This window comes from Macaca thibetana, chromosome X (assembly GCF_024542745.1).
Source record: "Macaca thibetana thibetana isolate TM-01 chromosome X, ASM2454274v1, whole genome shotgun sequence".
In the NCBI taxonomy this organism is placed as follows: Eukaryota; Metazoa; Chordata; class Mammalia; order Primates; family Cercopithecidae; genus Macaca; species Macaca thibetana.
Genome location: NC_065598.1, coordinates 99,689,687 through 99,706,900, shown reverse-complemented (window position 1 = coordinate 99,706,900; position 17,214 = coordinate 99,689,687). Strand labels below are relative to the sequence as shown.

General features: G+C 38.6%; 1 protein-coding gene across 2 annotated transcripts in view; it reads right to left on the bottom strand.

Moving 5' to 3' along the window:
* Positions 1 to 15,802, bottom strand: part of FAM199X (family with sequence similarity 199, X-linked) — a 29,583-nt gene extending 13,781 nt beyond the window's left edge. Inside the window, exons 1-2 of one of the 2 annotated variants that reach the window (XM_050775978.1) lie at positions 15,271 to 15,802; positions 6,361 to 6,580 (exon numbers count right to left, since the gene is read on the bottom strand). In XM_050775978.1, the coding sequence (XP_050631935.1) occupies positions 6,361 to 6,580; positions 15,271 to 15,467 (417 nt within the window). In that variant the 5' untranslated portion in view covers positions 15,468 to 15,802. The remainder of the gene's footprint in view (positions 1 to 6,360; positions 6,581 to 15,270) is intronic. The other variant, XM_050775979.1, reaches the window with a different exon arrangement.
* Positions 15,803 to 17,214: the final 1,412 nt, after the last annotated feature.

Here is a 17,214-nt window from a genome sequence, read left to right as displayed (position 1 = left end):
TCCGTCTCAATCAAAAATACAAAAATTAGCCAGGTGTGGTGGCATGCGCCTATAGTCCAAGCTACTCAGGAGGCTGAGGCAGGAGCTTCGCTTGAACCCAGGAGGCAGAGGTTGCAGTGAGCCAAGATCGCACCACTGCACTCCAGTGAGGGCAACAGAGTAAGATTACATCTCAAAAAAAAAAAAAAAAAAAAAAAAAAAAGAAAAAAAACAATTTACAAAGCTGTTTGATAACTGAATGGATAAGGTAATAAAGTGTCTCATGTGGAGACCAGAAAAAAATTGGTGACATTTCAGGTCACACAACCCACCCAGAGTGATACACTTAAAGACCGCAATTTTCATAGCAAGGTAACTGAAAGGATGTTACAGATCTTCTAGTCCAACATCCTCATTTTACATAAAAGAAAAAAATGATGTCTGGGGAGGGTCATACAACTAGTGGCAGAATCCAAAGTAGGACACCAATCTAATGCTTTCAACTATGCTAAACAGTTTTGCCTGTCTGGCAAGTTTGTAATAAGAGACGAATACAATTTGGGATATAAAGGGTTTGTAGTGATAATGGGAGAAGCAAGCACAAGTGTCCTTTGGACAGACAATAATAATTTTTTACTAAGTTGTAAGACATGTCACTAAGCAGAGTCTATTTTTTTCCATGGAAACATTGTAATTGGAAGTTGCAACACTGCATCAAGGACTCAGCATCAAATAATGGGTTAGTATTAAATATTAAGGTCATCTAAGTGGAAATGTCAAGTAGACAATTGGAGATACGAGATTAGACTAGCGGTTGTATCGGAGAATTGTATGGGCTCCTGTATATTTATTAGACCAGCAATTTTCCATTTTATAACTGATACTGTATTTCAGAATAAATGCTTACTAGCTCCCAGCCCATATTTTTCATGGGCAATATTTGGCATATTTATATTATGATCAGTAATTGTGAAACACAGGGAGACTTAAATCTCTGCCATATTTTCTGCAGAATGCAGCAGAATTTTATGAGTAAGCTCATTTCTGTAACAGCTGATGTGTAATTTCAGAGTGCACCTCTAAGTTTCAAGTGTGACAGCTGATTACTCACTGTTTAAATTTTCTAAGCTTTCCTGCTCAATAATAGAAATAATTTCTCAGACTCTAAGACTAGTCAAATATATCCTTAATAACAAAAGGACTGAAAGCAAAGAAAATTATCAGCAAAGCAAAATGCAAAGATGCTAATTCATTCTAAGGTTAAAATCTCATCTTACTAAGTAGTGAGCATTTTTCTTCCCAGAGAATCCGTAAATCATTTATATTTACTTTAGTAGTAACCGAAACATCTGTTAAAAAGAAAGATTTAAACAGATGTAGTTTTTAATCATAACAGAAGTAATACAAATTTTTTAACTATAGTAAATGAATTTAATCCATATTAATCCTAACATGTAATTTGTAATTATCTTCTTGGATAATTTACTGCTCATCATTATGAAATCCCACAAATACAAGACAGCACTTTAAATCTTTCAGCATATTTAAATAGCAGATATCCATGGTAACAGAGTATCCATACTCCAATTTCACAAGTGGGAAAACACATTACTAAGGCAGGTATGATTTTTGTTCTGACATCATAGTCACTCATGTACATTAACGGTGAATGGCTGGGGATGGTTTTCCACTCTAACTACTCGCAACATAAGTGAAGGAGCCAGCAATTAAAATTTAAAAATGTCTGCCACCTTGTAACATTATGGATGATAACTCTAAATAAATCACATAAAATAAGCAGAAAAAATATTTCTTAGAATTATCAGGACTCTAACTGACTTATGCTTTACTAAGAATTGTTGCAGTCTGATTTTAAATACAAAGTCTGCACTAAAAAAAAAAAAAAAGGGGGGGAGAGAGAGAGAGAGAGAGAGAGAGAGAGAGAGACACTGGCTGAGCACGGTGGCTCGCCATTTTGGGAGGCCAAAGTGGAAGGATCGCTTGAGCCCAGGAATTCAAGACCAGCCTAGGCACCAAAGTGAGACCCTGTCTCTACAAAAAAACAAAAAAAAATTTAGCTGGTTGTTGTGGTGCCCACCTGTGGTCCCAGCTACTGAGGAGGCTGAGGCAGGAGGACTGCTTGAGCCCAGGAGGTCAATTCTGCAGTGACCCATTTTTGCATCACTGCACTCCAGCCTGGGTGACAGAGCGAGGCCTTGTCTCCAAAAAAAAAAAAAAAAAAACACTGAAAAATTCATTATGAATATCATGAAAAAGTTTATGTCTTAAATGAGAAAATCTTATTAAAAAATTTTAACCAGAAGAGGAAAAACTTCCTATCTCCTTATGAGGACAGTATTACCTGGACACCAAAGCTAGACAAAGACACAACTGAGAAAGAAAACTGCAGACCAATATCCCTTATGAATATAGATGCAAAATTCCTTAACAAAATACTAAAAAACCACATTGAGAAGCAGACTGAACTTCTCCCCTAAGATTAGGAAAAAGACAAGGATGCTCACTTTCACCATTTCTATTAAACACTGTACAGGAGATCTAGTTAGGGCAACTAAGCAAGAATTAAAAGGCATCCAGATGAGGAAAAAAGAAGGAAAACTATCTCTATTCATAGATGACATGATCTTAAATATAGAAAATGATAAATAATCCACACAGGGGAAAAAATTATTAAAGCTAACAGATGACTTCAGCAAAGTTGGCACGATACAAAATCAATATACAAACACCAACTGTATTTCTATATATACACTAGCAATGAACAATCTGAAAATAAAATTAAGAAAACAATGCCATTTATAACAGCATCAAAAAGAATATAATATTTAGGAATTAATTCAACCAAGAGAGTGTAAGACTTGGACATTGAAAACTACAAAACATCATTGAAATAAAGAAGCCCTAAATAAATAAGATATTCCATCCCATATTAATTGGAATATTTAATATTGTTAAGATGGCAATACTCCCCAAAGCAATCTACAGATTCAATGTGATCTCTATCAAAATTCCAACTACACTTTTTTGAAAAATGGGCAACCTGATCCTAAAACTCATACGGAATTGCAAGGACCCCAAATAGCTCTGTTGCCCAGGCTAGAGTGCAATGGCACAATCTCAGCTCACTGCAACCTCCACCTTCAGGGCTCAAGCGATCCTCCAACCTCAGCCTCCTGAGTAGCTGAGACCACATGTGCACACCACCATGCCTGGTAAATTTTTGCATTTTTTTTTTAAAGACACGGGGTTTTGCCATGTTGCCCAGGCTCGTTTTGAACTCCTGGGCTCAAGCTATCTACCTACCTCAGTTTATCAAAGTGCTAGGATTACAGATGTGAGCCTAAACAATCTTTATAATGAACAACAAAGTGGGAGAACACATCTCAATTTCAAAACTTACTGAAAAGCTATAATAACTAAAACAGTGTGGTACTAGCTTAAGGATAGACACATACATCAATGGAATAGAATTCAGAGTCCAAAAATAAAACCCACACATCTATGATTAATTCATTTTCAAAAGGGTGCCAAGATGATTCAATGAGGAAAGAATAATTTTTGCAACAAATGGTGCTGGGACAACTGGATACCCCCATACAAAATAAAAAATTTGGGAGCCAGGTGCAATGGTGCATGCCTATAGTCCCAGATACTCAGGAGGATGAGGTGAGAGGATTGCTTGAGCCCAAAAATTCGAGACCAGCATGGACAACATAGTGAGACTCCGTTCTTAAAAAAAGAAAGAATGAGCCTGTAATCCCAGCACTTTGGGAGGCCAAGGCAGCGGATTGCCTGAGGTTAGGAGTTCAAGACGAGCCCGGCCAACATGGTGAAACCCTGTCTCTACTAACAATACAAAAATTAGCCGGGCTTGGTGGTGGGCGCCTGTAATCACAGCTACTCGGGAGGCTGAGGCAGGAGAATGGCTTGAGCCCAGGAGGCAGAGGGTGCAGTGAGCTGAGATTGCGTCACTGCACTCCAGCCTGGGCAACTGAGCTGAGCAGGACTCTATCTCAAAAAACAAGACACACACACACACACACACACAAAAGAAAGAATGAATCTGGACTCCTATCTTACACATCATATACAAAAAATAACTCAAAATGGATCAAGACCTACATGTAAGAACTAAAACTCTAAAAGTCTGGGAAGGAAACAGGTGAAAATCTTCCTCATCTTGGATTACACAACGGTTTTTAAAATATGATATTATAAGTACAGCAAAAAAAAGATAAATTAGACTTCATTAAAATTAAAAACTTTGGTGTCAAAGGACACTATCAAGTGAATAAATACTAACAAGCAAAAAGACAACCCGCAGAATAAAAACATCTTCGCAAATCATATATCTGATAAGGGTCTAATAGCCAGCATATAGAAAGAACTCTTACAATGCAAACATAAAAAGTAAAATAACATAATTTTAAAAGGGGCAAGGTATCTGAATAGATATTTCTCCAAAGAGGACACACAAATGGTCAAAAAGCACATGAAAAGATGCTCAAAACCACAATGAAACACCAATTTATACCCAGTAGGATGGCTATAAACAAAAAGACAAGGCCAAGTGTGGACAAGGACGTGGTGAAATGGGAACTTTCATACGTTGCTGGTGGAAAAGTAAAATGGTGTAGTCACTCTGGAAAACATGTTAGCAGTTCCTCAAAAAGTTAAATATCAAGTGATCATATGATCCAGCAATTCCACTCCTAGGGGTATATCCAAGAGAATTAAAAATATAAATCCACATAGAAACTTGTACCTGAATGTCCACAGCAGTATTATTTATAACAGCCAAAAAGTAGAAACAACCCAAAGTTCATCAGCTAATGAATGGATGAACAAAATGTGGTAGTGTACATCTACAAAATGGAATATTAGTCATAGAAAGGAATGAAGTGCTGTTATATGGTACAACATGGATGAACCTTGAAAACATTATGCCAAATGAAAGATTAGCCAGACACAAAAGGCCACATATTCATCCATTTATATGAAATATCTACAAAAGCAAATCTATAGAGAAATTAGATTAGTAGTCGCCAGGTGATAAGGGGGAGGGGAGAACTGGGACTATGTGCTAATGGGTATAAGATTTCTTTTGGGGGTGACAGAAATGCCCTGGAATTACATAGTGGTGATGGCTGCACAACACTGTGAGTATATTAATAACTACTGAACTATACATTTCAAAATGATGAAAATGGTGAATTTAACCTCAAATTTTTAAAAAGTTAAAAAAATTTTTAACCAAAATAATATGAAAAACAAAAACGGAAGGGTTGTGAATTACTTTTTTTCTTAAAAAAAAATCTCATCTTTTCAGTGTAGCATCATTTATAACAACAAAAAACTGAAACAAACTGAAATAGCCATAATTAGGAAATGGATTAAGTAAATTATGATCCAGTTATGGAAAAGAATGAGATGTGTTAGCTGAAAAAAAAGCACAGGGCCGAACAGTGGATGAAGTATAATCCCATGTGTTTTTAACAGTATGCAAACATACTTGAATCTGCATAAGCTCCTAACAGTGGTAACCATAGTAGAGTGGGACTTGGAGACTTTTTAAATTTGGTGCCATTCTGTATTATTTGAAAGCTGTTTGAAATTATAATATTCAATTCCTCTTTTGGAATAAAACTTCAAGTATTCAGATAGCTTTCAAACGTAGCAGGCATTCGAGTTTATCTAGCAAATAAAATCTTTGCTGTAGGCAGGGAAAACATCTTTAAATGTATCGTTTTTACAATCAGAATATGGATGTTGTAATAACACAATCTAAATTTTCTGACAAACTGCACTCATTATAAGGCAGCATTTTCAAACAATTTACCACAAAGCCGTTTTACATGGTATATACGCCACAAGAAAAAAGTGTCAGGCGAAAAACATGTCTACATACAAACAGAATACAAAATGAGAAATTATATATTTCTGATGACAGAACCAAAAATCATGTATTTATGGTAATAACAGTTTATGATATTAGATACATAATGTGACTGATATGTGTCCTATAAGGACACAAAACCTATTTATTATAGGGTAGGAAGCATAAATTTGCTTGGATTCATGCATAGAAAGGTACTGATGATATATAATAATGGTAATATTACACAAGTATTAAATAACATAAAAATCTACAAAAGGAGATCTATAGCATCTAAAAGGTACATTAGCAAAAATAAAGATATCCCATCAAATTCTTAACTTTAAAACACGTTGTAAGAGAATCTCCAGGACTGGATAAACAGTAGAGAAATTTACTTTGAAGTAGAGATGAAAATATCAAAAGAGAAGTTTATAGTTCTACTTCTATAGTAATGAGGACAAGAAAAGGACAAAAAAACTTACCTGCCATTCAAACTCGCTATCTGACCAATCCCAGTAAGTGCTAATAGAAGAAGAGACATCGCTGCAGACACTCCCCTCAGGAAATAAATCAAAAGAAGTGAAGTCCTGATCATCTAACAGGGAATAGCAATCATCTTGATCTCCAACAGACACAGATGAAAACAGCTCCTCACTGCCTTCTGAGCTGGCAACACTTGTTCCACAAGAAGTTAGGTTCCACCTTCAAAAACACAACATAAAAGAAATCACAAGAACTACAGAATCCACACAATGTTAAGATATAATTAACAGGACATATTTATAACATGTATAAGGAATGTGAGGGTTTTTTTTTTTTTTGTATTTTTAAAAGAACCCTTACCTTTTAAGGAAATATACTAAAATATTTATGAATGATATATGTCTAGGAATTGCCTCAAAATAAGGCAGGGGTTGGGGAGTGGATAGAGGTACAGATGAAGCATGATGCCATATATGAATAAATGTTGAAGCTGGGTGACAGGAACATGGGGTACATTACACTTTTCTCTCTACTTTTGTAGCTGCCTGAAAATTTTTGTAGTACACTATTTTAAAAGAAAGTAGTATTTAAATTAGGACTAAAGAAAAATCTTCATCCACAAACAAAACATACAGCATAGTGGTTATGAGTAAGCTCTAGAATCAGACAGTTCAAATTCTTGCTCTGTCACTTCCTAGCTAATTGATTTTAAGCAAATAACACTCTCTCCAAGTCTGTGTCCCAATGGAGGTACTGTGATGATCACATGAGAATGAATACAGAGCACTTGCAGCACACATAAAAAGTGCCCAATATATGACAGCTTTTATTATTGTTAAAGGAAGAGTGGGGCCATTGCAGGGCAGAGAAAAGCACCAACAAGCATCTACACAGGTAGATGTTCAAGAAGTGTTTGTTATATTTAAGTAACTTTTCCATATTAATGCTGTACAGGCTCATTGCAAAGATGTTGGAAAGAAAGGAATGAATAATAAAATGATCAATAATTCCATTATCCAGCAGTAACTAATCTATAATATTTTGGTAGTTTATTTTTATGTGCATACATATTTTTTACAGAATCAGCAACCATTCTGTGTATATATATTTTAGTATATTGCTTTTTTCATTTAACATTAATATGCTAAACATTTTCCTAAGTATATTACTTAAAAACATTTTAATGCCTATATAATATTCCATTGTATTAAATGTATCATAATTTATTTAACTTTATTCCCCCAATAATAGATACATAAGTTGTTTCTAATTTTTTAATATTAGAAATAATACTGAGATGAGCCTTGTTTATAATTATTTATCAAAATATATTATCTCAGGACACAGCTGCTTGAAAGCTAAGTACGGAGTCAAAGAATATGAACACTTCTAAGGGTCAATTTAGTCAACACCTTTCTGAAAGGCTGCATCAATTTATACTCCCCAAGGCAGTATATAAAAGTGCTCATTTCACCACAATCTTAACAGCACTAAAATTGCTAAAATTTTTTTTTACCTATCTTATAGGACAGAAACTTTTTGTTTTTATGAGACAGGGACTCACTTTTGTCATTGAGGCTGGAGTGCAGTGACACAAACACAGCTCACTGCAGCCTCAAACTCCCAGGCTCAAGTGATTCTCCCATCTCAGCCTCCAGCGATTCTCCCATCTCAGCCTCCCAAGTAGCTGGGACCACAGGTGCAACACGCCTGTGTAATTTTTGTATTTTTTGTAGAGATGGGGTTTTGCCATGTTGCCCAGGCTTGTCTCAAACTCCTGAGCTCAAGCCATCCATCCACCCCAGCCTCCCAAAGTGCTGGAATTACAGGCATGAGCCACTGCACTGGCACAGAAACATTTTTATATCAAGTTTTATTTATTTAATTACTAGCAAGATCAAATTTTTAAATATTTATTAGCTATTCTGCTATGGTGTTTTCCTATGTGTTAATATTTTCATTACTAATTTTGTAAGAGTTATTTATGCATTAAGGATATTAACATTTTGTCTACAGTATTTATTGTAGGGTTTTTGGTTGGATTTTTTTTTTTGGTCTTGAAATCTATCAATCTGTTTTCTTTTGCAAATTTCCACTAGTTTTATACTATTAATAAGACAATTTTCATTGCTTTGCCAGTAGCATAGGGAATTAATCCTTAAGATAATGATTTAGTATTTCCAGTACTAACAAGCTCCTGAAGTAACGACTGCCTTATGAAAAGTCTGTTATTTACCTATTATTAGGTCGTGTCTCATCCTTCATTAAATCTACTGTTTCTCAAATTACGCACTTCATTTTTTTAACTTCCTCCATTTTGTATGGCTAATCTTTTAGAAGTTCTTGATTTACATAAAAAATTTGGACAATCTGAAAAACTTTATGGTACCTTTTCTTTTGAATTGAAGGTAGAGCATTTTAAAACACTGAAACACACATACACACAAACTATTATAATTCAGTAAATAGAAAATAGATGTCAATAAATTTTTATAGATAGTAAAAAAAATAAAATTCATCTAAGAATCCTAGAATATCTTGTAATATTACTTTCATCACATGCTTGCTAGGTGAACAGTATCCTCATTTTAGAAAAATTTTTAATTAACCAAATTATCCCAGGTCTTGCAATAAAAGTTATGAAGAGGAATCACACCCTGCTTTGAGACCAGTCTGGGTAACAAAGCGAGACACTGTCTCTACAAAAAATTTAAAAATGAGCTGAGCAAGGTGGCACATGTCTGTATTCCCAGCTACTCTCAGGAGGCTGAAGCAGGAGGTTCACCGGAGCCCAGGAGTCTGTGGTTACAGCAAGCTGATCCTGCCACTGTACTCCAATCTGAGCGACAGAGCAAGGCCTTGTCTCAAAACAAAACAAAAATACATTCTGGACACAGTAAGCCCTATCTACATTATGTCCTGAGCAAACTATTTTTCTCTTGCGTCTTCGAATTACATGTGATTTTTTTCCCTTTATTCATTCACTCATTCAACAAACATTTAGTCAGTATCTTCTATGTACCAAATAATATGTTCAGTGCTAGGAAAAACTGTTAGATAATTGTTTTTAATTAGAATTTCTTTTTAGCTTCTAAAAATTCTGTAGAAATGTGTTTCTCTCCATGAGTAATAATGACATTCCTTAAAAAAAAAAAAAAAAGATGCCTATTTAGTAATCTAACCATTAGATCACTGCCAAAGGAGTCAGGAATTTGCTTCATTTTGTGCTCTTACCTTTGGGCAAAGTCAGTGTGTTTCTCAGTTTTTCAGATTTGTAACCATCACAAGGTTCTGAATGTTCTCAGAAGTCTTTGTCTTTTGTTTTTAATTATCAGTGGCAAGTAAACTGAACTCATAATTGAACAAACCATTCATAAAGTAGAATAATAATATTTTTTACTAGTAAAGATTGTAACATTTTTTATATCCTCTTCTTTTTTTTTTTGAGTCAGGGTCTTGCTCTGTCAACCAGGCTGGAGTGCAGTGGTGCAATCATGGCTCACTGCTGGCTTGACCTCCTGGGCTTGATTCATCCTCTCACCTCGGCCTTCCCAGCAGCTGGGACTATAGGCACATACCACCACGCCTGGCTAATTTTTGCTTTTTTTTTTTTTTTTTTTTTTTGTAGAAAAAGGGTTTCATCATGTTGTCCGAGCTGGTTTCAAATGCCTGGGCTCAAGCAATCCTCCCACCTTGGCCTCCCAAAGCACTGGGATTATAGGTGTGAACCAATGCACCTGGCAAAATTTTTGTATCTTCTAATCTGCAAATTTTTAAGATCATAATTTTAAGGCAATATAGATAAAAACAAAGTAGGAAGTACTTTCATCCATTGCTAGTGACAGTGTAAGTTGACATAATCTTTCTTAAAAGCAATTTGGCAGTACTATGTACATCTAGAGGTTTAAAAAGGTTCATTCATTTGGAATTAGTAATTCCCCTTCTAGGAATTGTGTTCCCTTCCCCAAATAGAAATTTGGAAAAAAGATGTGTATACAAATATGTTCAAACAATACTATTTGTAATAGTCCAAAAGGGAAAACAAATGCCCCTAAAATATAGGGATTAAATGATATATCTGAATGGTATTTTTATAATCACTAAAAATCATATTTTCAGACTATTCAAAAGGAAAACACCCAACAATGTAAGTGCAAATATGCAGGTCACAAACTGTATATACAGCCTGATCCTGATTTTTAAAAATTACATATGTACATAGAAACATTAAAAGAAACATCATTAAAATGTTGATAGTTGTTACCTTTGGGGAAAAGGATCATGAGTGGTCTACAGTTTTTTATATGCCCTCAGTTTTCTATAATAAGTTTTTAAATAAAAATTTAAGTATGATTCTTTTAGACTGTTCTGTCAGTTTCAAACTTGTAATGAATGTCCATTGTGTGCTCAGCACTAAACTATTCAAATTTACAAGCCCTTACATTTTATTCCACTAAGAGAAAGCTACCTAACACTTCGATTCTAGCTATAACCATAATATTACTCTCAAAGGAGACTTTCTTCAAAATCGTGAAAGATGTTGAAAAGAATTCCAGTGAAACACAGTGTTTAACTCAATAACTAGGCTTGCTGCCCAAATTTTAATTTACAAAAAAATAAAGCCAAGAATATTTCTCTGCAAGGTGTTTCAGCAAGAATATACAGACTAAGGACTTTCAATAGTATTTTGGTAAATAGCCATTTAAATGTTAAAATTAAGAATTAAAATTAAGAAAAGCATGTGCACCATGTATACATTCCTCTGCAGTCCCCTTTTCTCTCAGGTGGACCTGATTGCCACTTCTGAAGATAAGAATCCAGCCAATGAGCACATAAAGTCCTGTCAAGCTGATGAAGGTCATTTGAAGTCTATGCCATACATTCATTCTTAGGGGACAGTGCCCTATCAGTACTTGTATTCACCACTGACTCTCTGTCAGAATCCCCATATAGCCAACCTGACCTTTGCTGCTATTCTGGAGTCCAACAGACCACCAAGGTTCCAAGTTAGAGAATATACAACCCCTTCTTCTACCCACTTAAGTTCCCTACTTTCCTCCTCGCTATCTCAATCATGTTGGGTTCATTACCCATCTTTCCCACCCTCTTTATTGCCTTGGAAGTAAAAAACACTCTGTGTCATTTCTAAGGCTAATGATCCCATTTGCACTTCTGAGTTCATCATCTCTATCTCTCATCCCATCTTCTTTTATATTTTCAATTTCTCCCTTTCCTGTGGCCTGCTTCTAAGGAGGTAACATCTCTATTCTTGGAAAAGAAAAACTAAATGAGGTTAAAAAAAAAAAGAAAGAAAGAAACCTTTACTTCCCTTTCAAATTCTCACAACATCTCCCCTTCTCCTTTCCTTCCCTGCTAAATTTATTGAAAAGCTTCCACTTTCTCAACCTTTGTAACCTGTAGTTCCACTTCTATCACGTCACGGATTTCTACTGATTACTCCCAAATCTGTATTTCTAGCCTGGATATTTCTCCAAATCCTAACCCCCATTTTCGACTTGTCTCAGCAAGTCCCCAAACCAAATTTCTCCAACATGGTTCTCCCACCTGCAACCCACAGCTCTTCTGCACCTCTAATTCTGTATCTAGATAGGAAAACTATGGGTGTTACCAAAGGCACACAATAGTCTTTAGGTTTTTCTGGTTAATGGTGATTGAAAATGGAGCTCTAAAATCACATAACTGAGTAACTGATTTATGCGACAGTTTGGAAGTGCTAAGAGAAAGCCCCCATTTACATCAGAAAATCACTGCCCCCCAAACGAAAGAAAATGTCTTAAACACTACATATGTTCCACACTGACATTTCACATTTTTAAAAAATTCATTCACTTTTTTGGCTTACTGAAATTTATTCTATTTTCCTAAAATTCTAGACCAATCCATGTAAGTCTTAAGGTATGAATGATTAGGAAACTGGCTGTGTCCACGTAATGTATTTTCTACTGAACCTAGACCAGTGACATACCAACCTACACCACAAATGACTTTAATCTGAATATTTGGCCAGGCGCGGTGGCTCACACCTGTAATCCCAGCACTTTGGGAGGCTGACGTGGGTGGACCACCTGAGGTCTGGAGTTCAAGATCAGCCTGGCCAACATGGTGAAACCCTGTCCCTACTGAAAATATAAAAATTAGCCAGGCATAGTGGTATGGGCCTACAGTCCCAGCTACTCGGGAGGCTGAGGCAGGAGAATCGCTTGAACCCAAGAGGCAGAGGTTGCCCTAAGCCAAGATTGTGCAACTGCACTCCAGCCTGGGTGACAGAGTGAGACTCTGTCTTAAAAAAAAAATTCTGAATATTGCATCCATTCAACCTCAGTGCTGTGACTGTCTTTGTTAATGAAAATTGCAAATATAGCCCAGAATCCAGTAAATGAGTAGGCACAAACTGTCATAATCATAAAGTCCTTATCAAGGGCATTATTTTTTAAATCTCCACATTTTTCTTATCAGGTACCAAGAAGGAAGCAAAATAAAGGTTAAGTCAAATATCTACCAATTAACAAGCTTCCTACTTCCAATGAAATTTGTTTTACAATGACTAAACCCAAGGCAGAATTTCAGCCTACAACTATTTGAAATCTGATTTTTGGGTTGTTGCCTGAATTGGCAAATGACGTGATGTGAAGGGAAAAAGTGACACATACCACTCCAAAATAAAAGAACTCCCTAAACTTTGCCCAATATATGATTTAGCTGTGTGCTTCTTCCTGAAAAGAAATGGCTGGAAGCCTATGGTCCTCTCAAGCACCATCTTGAGGAGGGGTAAGAAGGCAGAACATTCCAGAAGGATAATAGATTTAAAAGGCAAGGTAGCCTAGGGCAGAAACATCATGTGCTGTGAATATTGCTAATTTTGCTTCCCCTACTCTCTGCTGAAAAGGATACAGAGCATTAGAACCCCTGCCACCATGCCAAGCCTTGTGAAAAGTAGGGTAGGAGAGGGACGTTGAAAAAAAAAAAAAAAAAAAAAGCAGGCAGTAACTAGGAAAAATGTTTGACTTGGAAAAACTGGGGCTTCCAAAGAACCTCCTTCTCCCCTCCTCACTGCCCCATTGAAAAAAAGTCCTGACCTCACCAAAGTCTTTTAGGGGAAGAAAACACAGGGAAAAAATGGGGAGGAGGAGGAGGAACAGAACAAGTTGTAAGAAACATATTATTCTCATAGCTTCACTCCCCATCACCTCCACCCAGTTTTGGCAGTACTTACCCACAGCCTCTGCCCTCACTCCCTTGCCCTCATCATCCAGCAGGATCATTCTGAAATCATTTAACTTTCCTGGGTATGTGACTTGCTCCAAGGCTGCAAAACTTAAATGCCAAATATGTACAAAGGTATTCTTTTATATTATTTTCCAACATAAATAACCCTAAGCACACTTGATTTCATGAATACGTTACATTCACATTACAGTGACATCAGGGGTTAAATAGGGTTCTGTGAGTTGGTCTAGGAAACCGTAAGTTCTATTTGTAACACGGGATCGATTAGTTCTGTTCCAGGTTTAATCATTGGCTTCAAAGGAATAGTCTTGGATTTGCTTGACTAGGTTTTACGACCTTGAACTCAATCTTTTCTTTCTGGGACTGTTTCTTCAGTTTTTGCAATGATGATTTAGAGTACTCATAATAAATGTACTGCCACTTCCTTTTGAGATGTGTTATACTGATATTCTGATTATTTAACTGTAACACCTTGTTCCCATAGACTATAACTTTCATTTACGTAAGAAACATCTTTTACACATTCCTTGTACCTGGTAGAAGCTCATTCAATCTGCATACTGATTTAAGGGAAGGGAGGGGAGAAATATGCTAAAGACATTAAAATATGAAAGAATTTGATCAAACTCACATCATAAATTTGAATCAGAAGTCAGAACTAAATTTCTTAATTTATCTCCAGTATTTTCCATAGCTGAACCCCTCTCCTGGAGCCTTATCCACACACACCCCCAGCCCTTTGTATACATATCTCAAATATCCACCTATATTAAAAGTTGAGGCTATATCTAGGACGTCTTCAAATCCCCCCACCCCCAAGATTTGATCTAACACGTAAATGCTTGCATGACAGAAGTCTCCAGAACACTATCTTCTACCGAAATCAGTTAGGAGGAGATACACCCTCTGAATAAATTTGTGTAAGTCAGTCCATCCTAAGCCTTACTCTGTCCCTTCAAAGGGGAAGCAAACCAATGGATATGTCATATGAAGGAATCTTCCAGATTTAAGCTTACCCAGTTTGGCTGAGCCCAAAGCGCTAAGGCAAACAGTTAATAAAGGAGGGGGGAAAAAAAGAAATAATCGACTAGTTTCCTAGCGCTCAACTAAAAAAAAAAAAAAAAAAATGGGGTGGGGTGGTGGCGGTGGGGGGGAACAGGACTGTGAGATAGGTTAAAAATAGGGAAAATTAAGCTTCTAGCTTTAAACGTGCCATCTTTCAACGCCACTTTTCAAAAGATCTATGGATTGATCTTGAGTCATCCAAATTCCTCTACAGCGTACCGGAAATGGAAGGGGTTAAACTTTTGCAGATGGATGGAAACAGGGGCGTATCTAAAAATCAAGGGTGGGGGTTTGGGATTCGTAGGGTACAGATGGGGGGAGGGAAGGGAAGCGAGGGAGGAAGAAGGTAGGGAAGGGAGGAGTCGCTATAGCCAGAATATGAATGAGGAAAAGAGAGTAAAACGCCGGTCGAAAGGAAAATCGCAGGGCAGGGGTGAAAATAGGGAGGGGGGGCAGGGAAGGAGCCCGGGAATGAGTGCTGGTCAAAGGCAGGTGGGGGAGGGTGCGACTGGAAGCGCAGCCCGGGACGAAGGACCAGGAGCAAGGGGGCGACCAGAGGTGGAAAATCCACCCCTGCCCTCAGGTGCAGTTCGTACCTGTTGGTGTGGAAGCGGTGGAGCGGGTCGGTGCGATGGCAGGAGGACAGCTGGCAGCCGAAGTCGCTGATGTCCAGGCAGCCCGGCTCCTCGCTGGGGCAGGTGCCCACCCCGCGAGGAGGTCCCAGGAGTGGGAAGGGTTCCTCGGGGGTTAGAAACTTCTCGTAGGAAGTGATGGCCGAGGCCTCGTCGGACATGGTTGGATATTGCCTGGCTCGGGCTCCCTCTCTGGCCCTGGGCTGCTCCCGCGCCCGCCCCTGCCCCCACTCTAACCTGTCCGCAGTCGCCGCCGCTCCGGGGTGTGCCCGCCGCAGCTCACTGGCAGGCTGGGCGTCGCGGCCCGCTGCTGCTTGCGGGGTGCGGGGCCGCGCGAAGAGGCTGCTCGAGGCCACAGCAGCCCACCGGCCACCCAGTTAGCGCCTAGGTAGCCTCTGCAGCTGCCGCCGCCGCCGCCCGACTCAGCCCGTCAGCGCAGCGCCGCCGCCCGGCCCGGCCAGGCCCGCCCCGCCCACTGCGCTCAATGCTAGTGACTGCAGCAGTCTGCCCGGCGCCCGCCAGGAGGGGAAGGGCGGCGGGAAGCCACTCCCCGTGCCCCCTGCTGGACCGGAGGAGGAACTGAACCTCCGCCTGCCGCGGCCCCGAGCGGCCCGCCCCGCCCTCTACTCATCAAATCAGGGATTCAGGCCGCTAGAAGGGCTCGGCGCCTCTGGCCAACCTCCTCCTCCGCTTTCTTACTCGCACTTGATTACTAAGCAGGAACCGCAGTCTCAGAAAAGGGACTTGGCCAAGGTCACACTGCGGGTGCGTGAGAAAGCATCCAGATGCCCTGATTCCCAGCGCACTCGATCACCCTGTCCCAATTCAACAAGTATTTATTGAGCTCCTGCAATGTGTGCCCAGCACCGTGCAATGAGCTGTAGGAGAAATCTTCCAAGCAGGAAAAAATAGTCCCTTCGTCCGTCACCCTTGATCACCTAACTCCAAGAACACTACGCTGCAGCCACTCGCCTACTCAGAGTTGCTGGACACGTTGTACTCTTTTGTGCTTTGCGCCTTTTGCTCGTAGGCACTCTGCTTGGAATGCCCTGCCATTTCTCCCCTGCTAATCCTTCAAACTCCAACTCAAACGTTATCTCCTCTGTGAAGCCTTCCCTGACTCCCAAAGGAGACCTAGGCACTCCTGCTAATTTGCCCCCTCTCTCCCGTAGAAAATATATTATGGAGCTTAACTTGTTCAACTTGAATCAACTTGTTAGGTGTCATATACTGTGCTTTGCTCTTTATCTCATCTCTCTTCTCTGTATTCTGGACAAGTGGTTCCTGTTCTTGGATGCGTAAAATTTAAAAAATATATATTCAGAGGAAACTCCAAGATTGCTAATTTACTTTGCCCAAAGAAGACAATCTTTAAAACTACCTAATACTATTTTATAAAAGGAAGTACATTTTCATATAAGCATAATTTTTCAATAAAAGCAATTATTTGCATTAACTGTATTTATGAAAAAACTACACTGATCCTTCAGGAAAGCATAGAACTAAAATAGGTGGAAAGGAGGGGAAAGATGAAAGAAGGCAGGAGGAAGAAGAGAAAGAGGGCAAGAGAAGTGGGGGTTGTCACTAAAACAAGCCCCATTCAGTATTAAACTCTGTGCCTTGCCCTACCAATGCAACTTATAGTGAAAACAGCTCCGCTTTTCCAATGTGCCTTTAAAATGTATACATTATCTTGCTTCAGTTACTTGTTTGACTGTTGAGCATGCCTGCTTTCTTTCATTGAGATTGCAAGAAGGTATGTTGCATTGTGTATGTGGCTTTCAAAATGAATCATTCATTAATATCTAATGAGGCTGACCAATTTAAACTTCTGGAAGTGAGGCTGATGATGGTTTGTTCTATGGTCCCTAATGCACCAATCCCCAGGGGTCTGAGGCCAATGAGGCT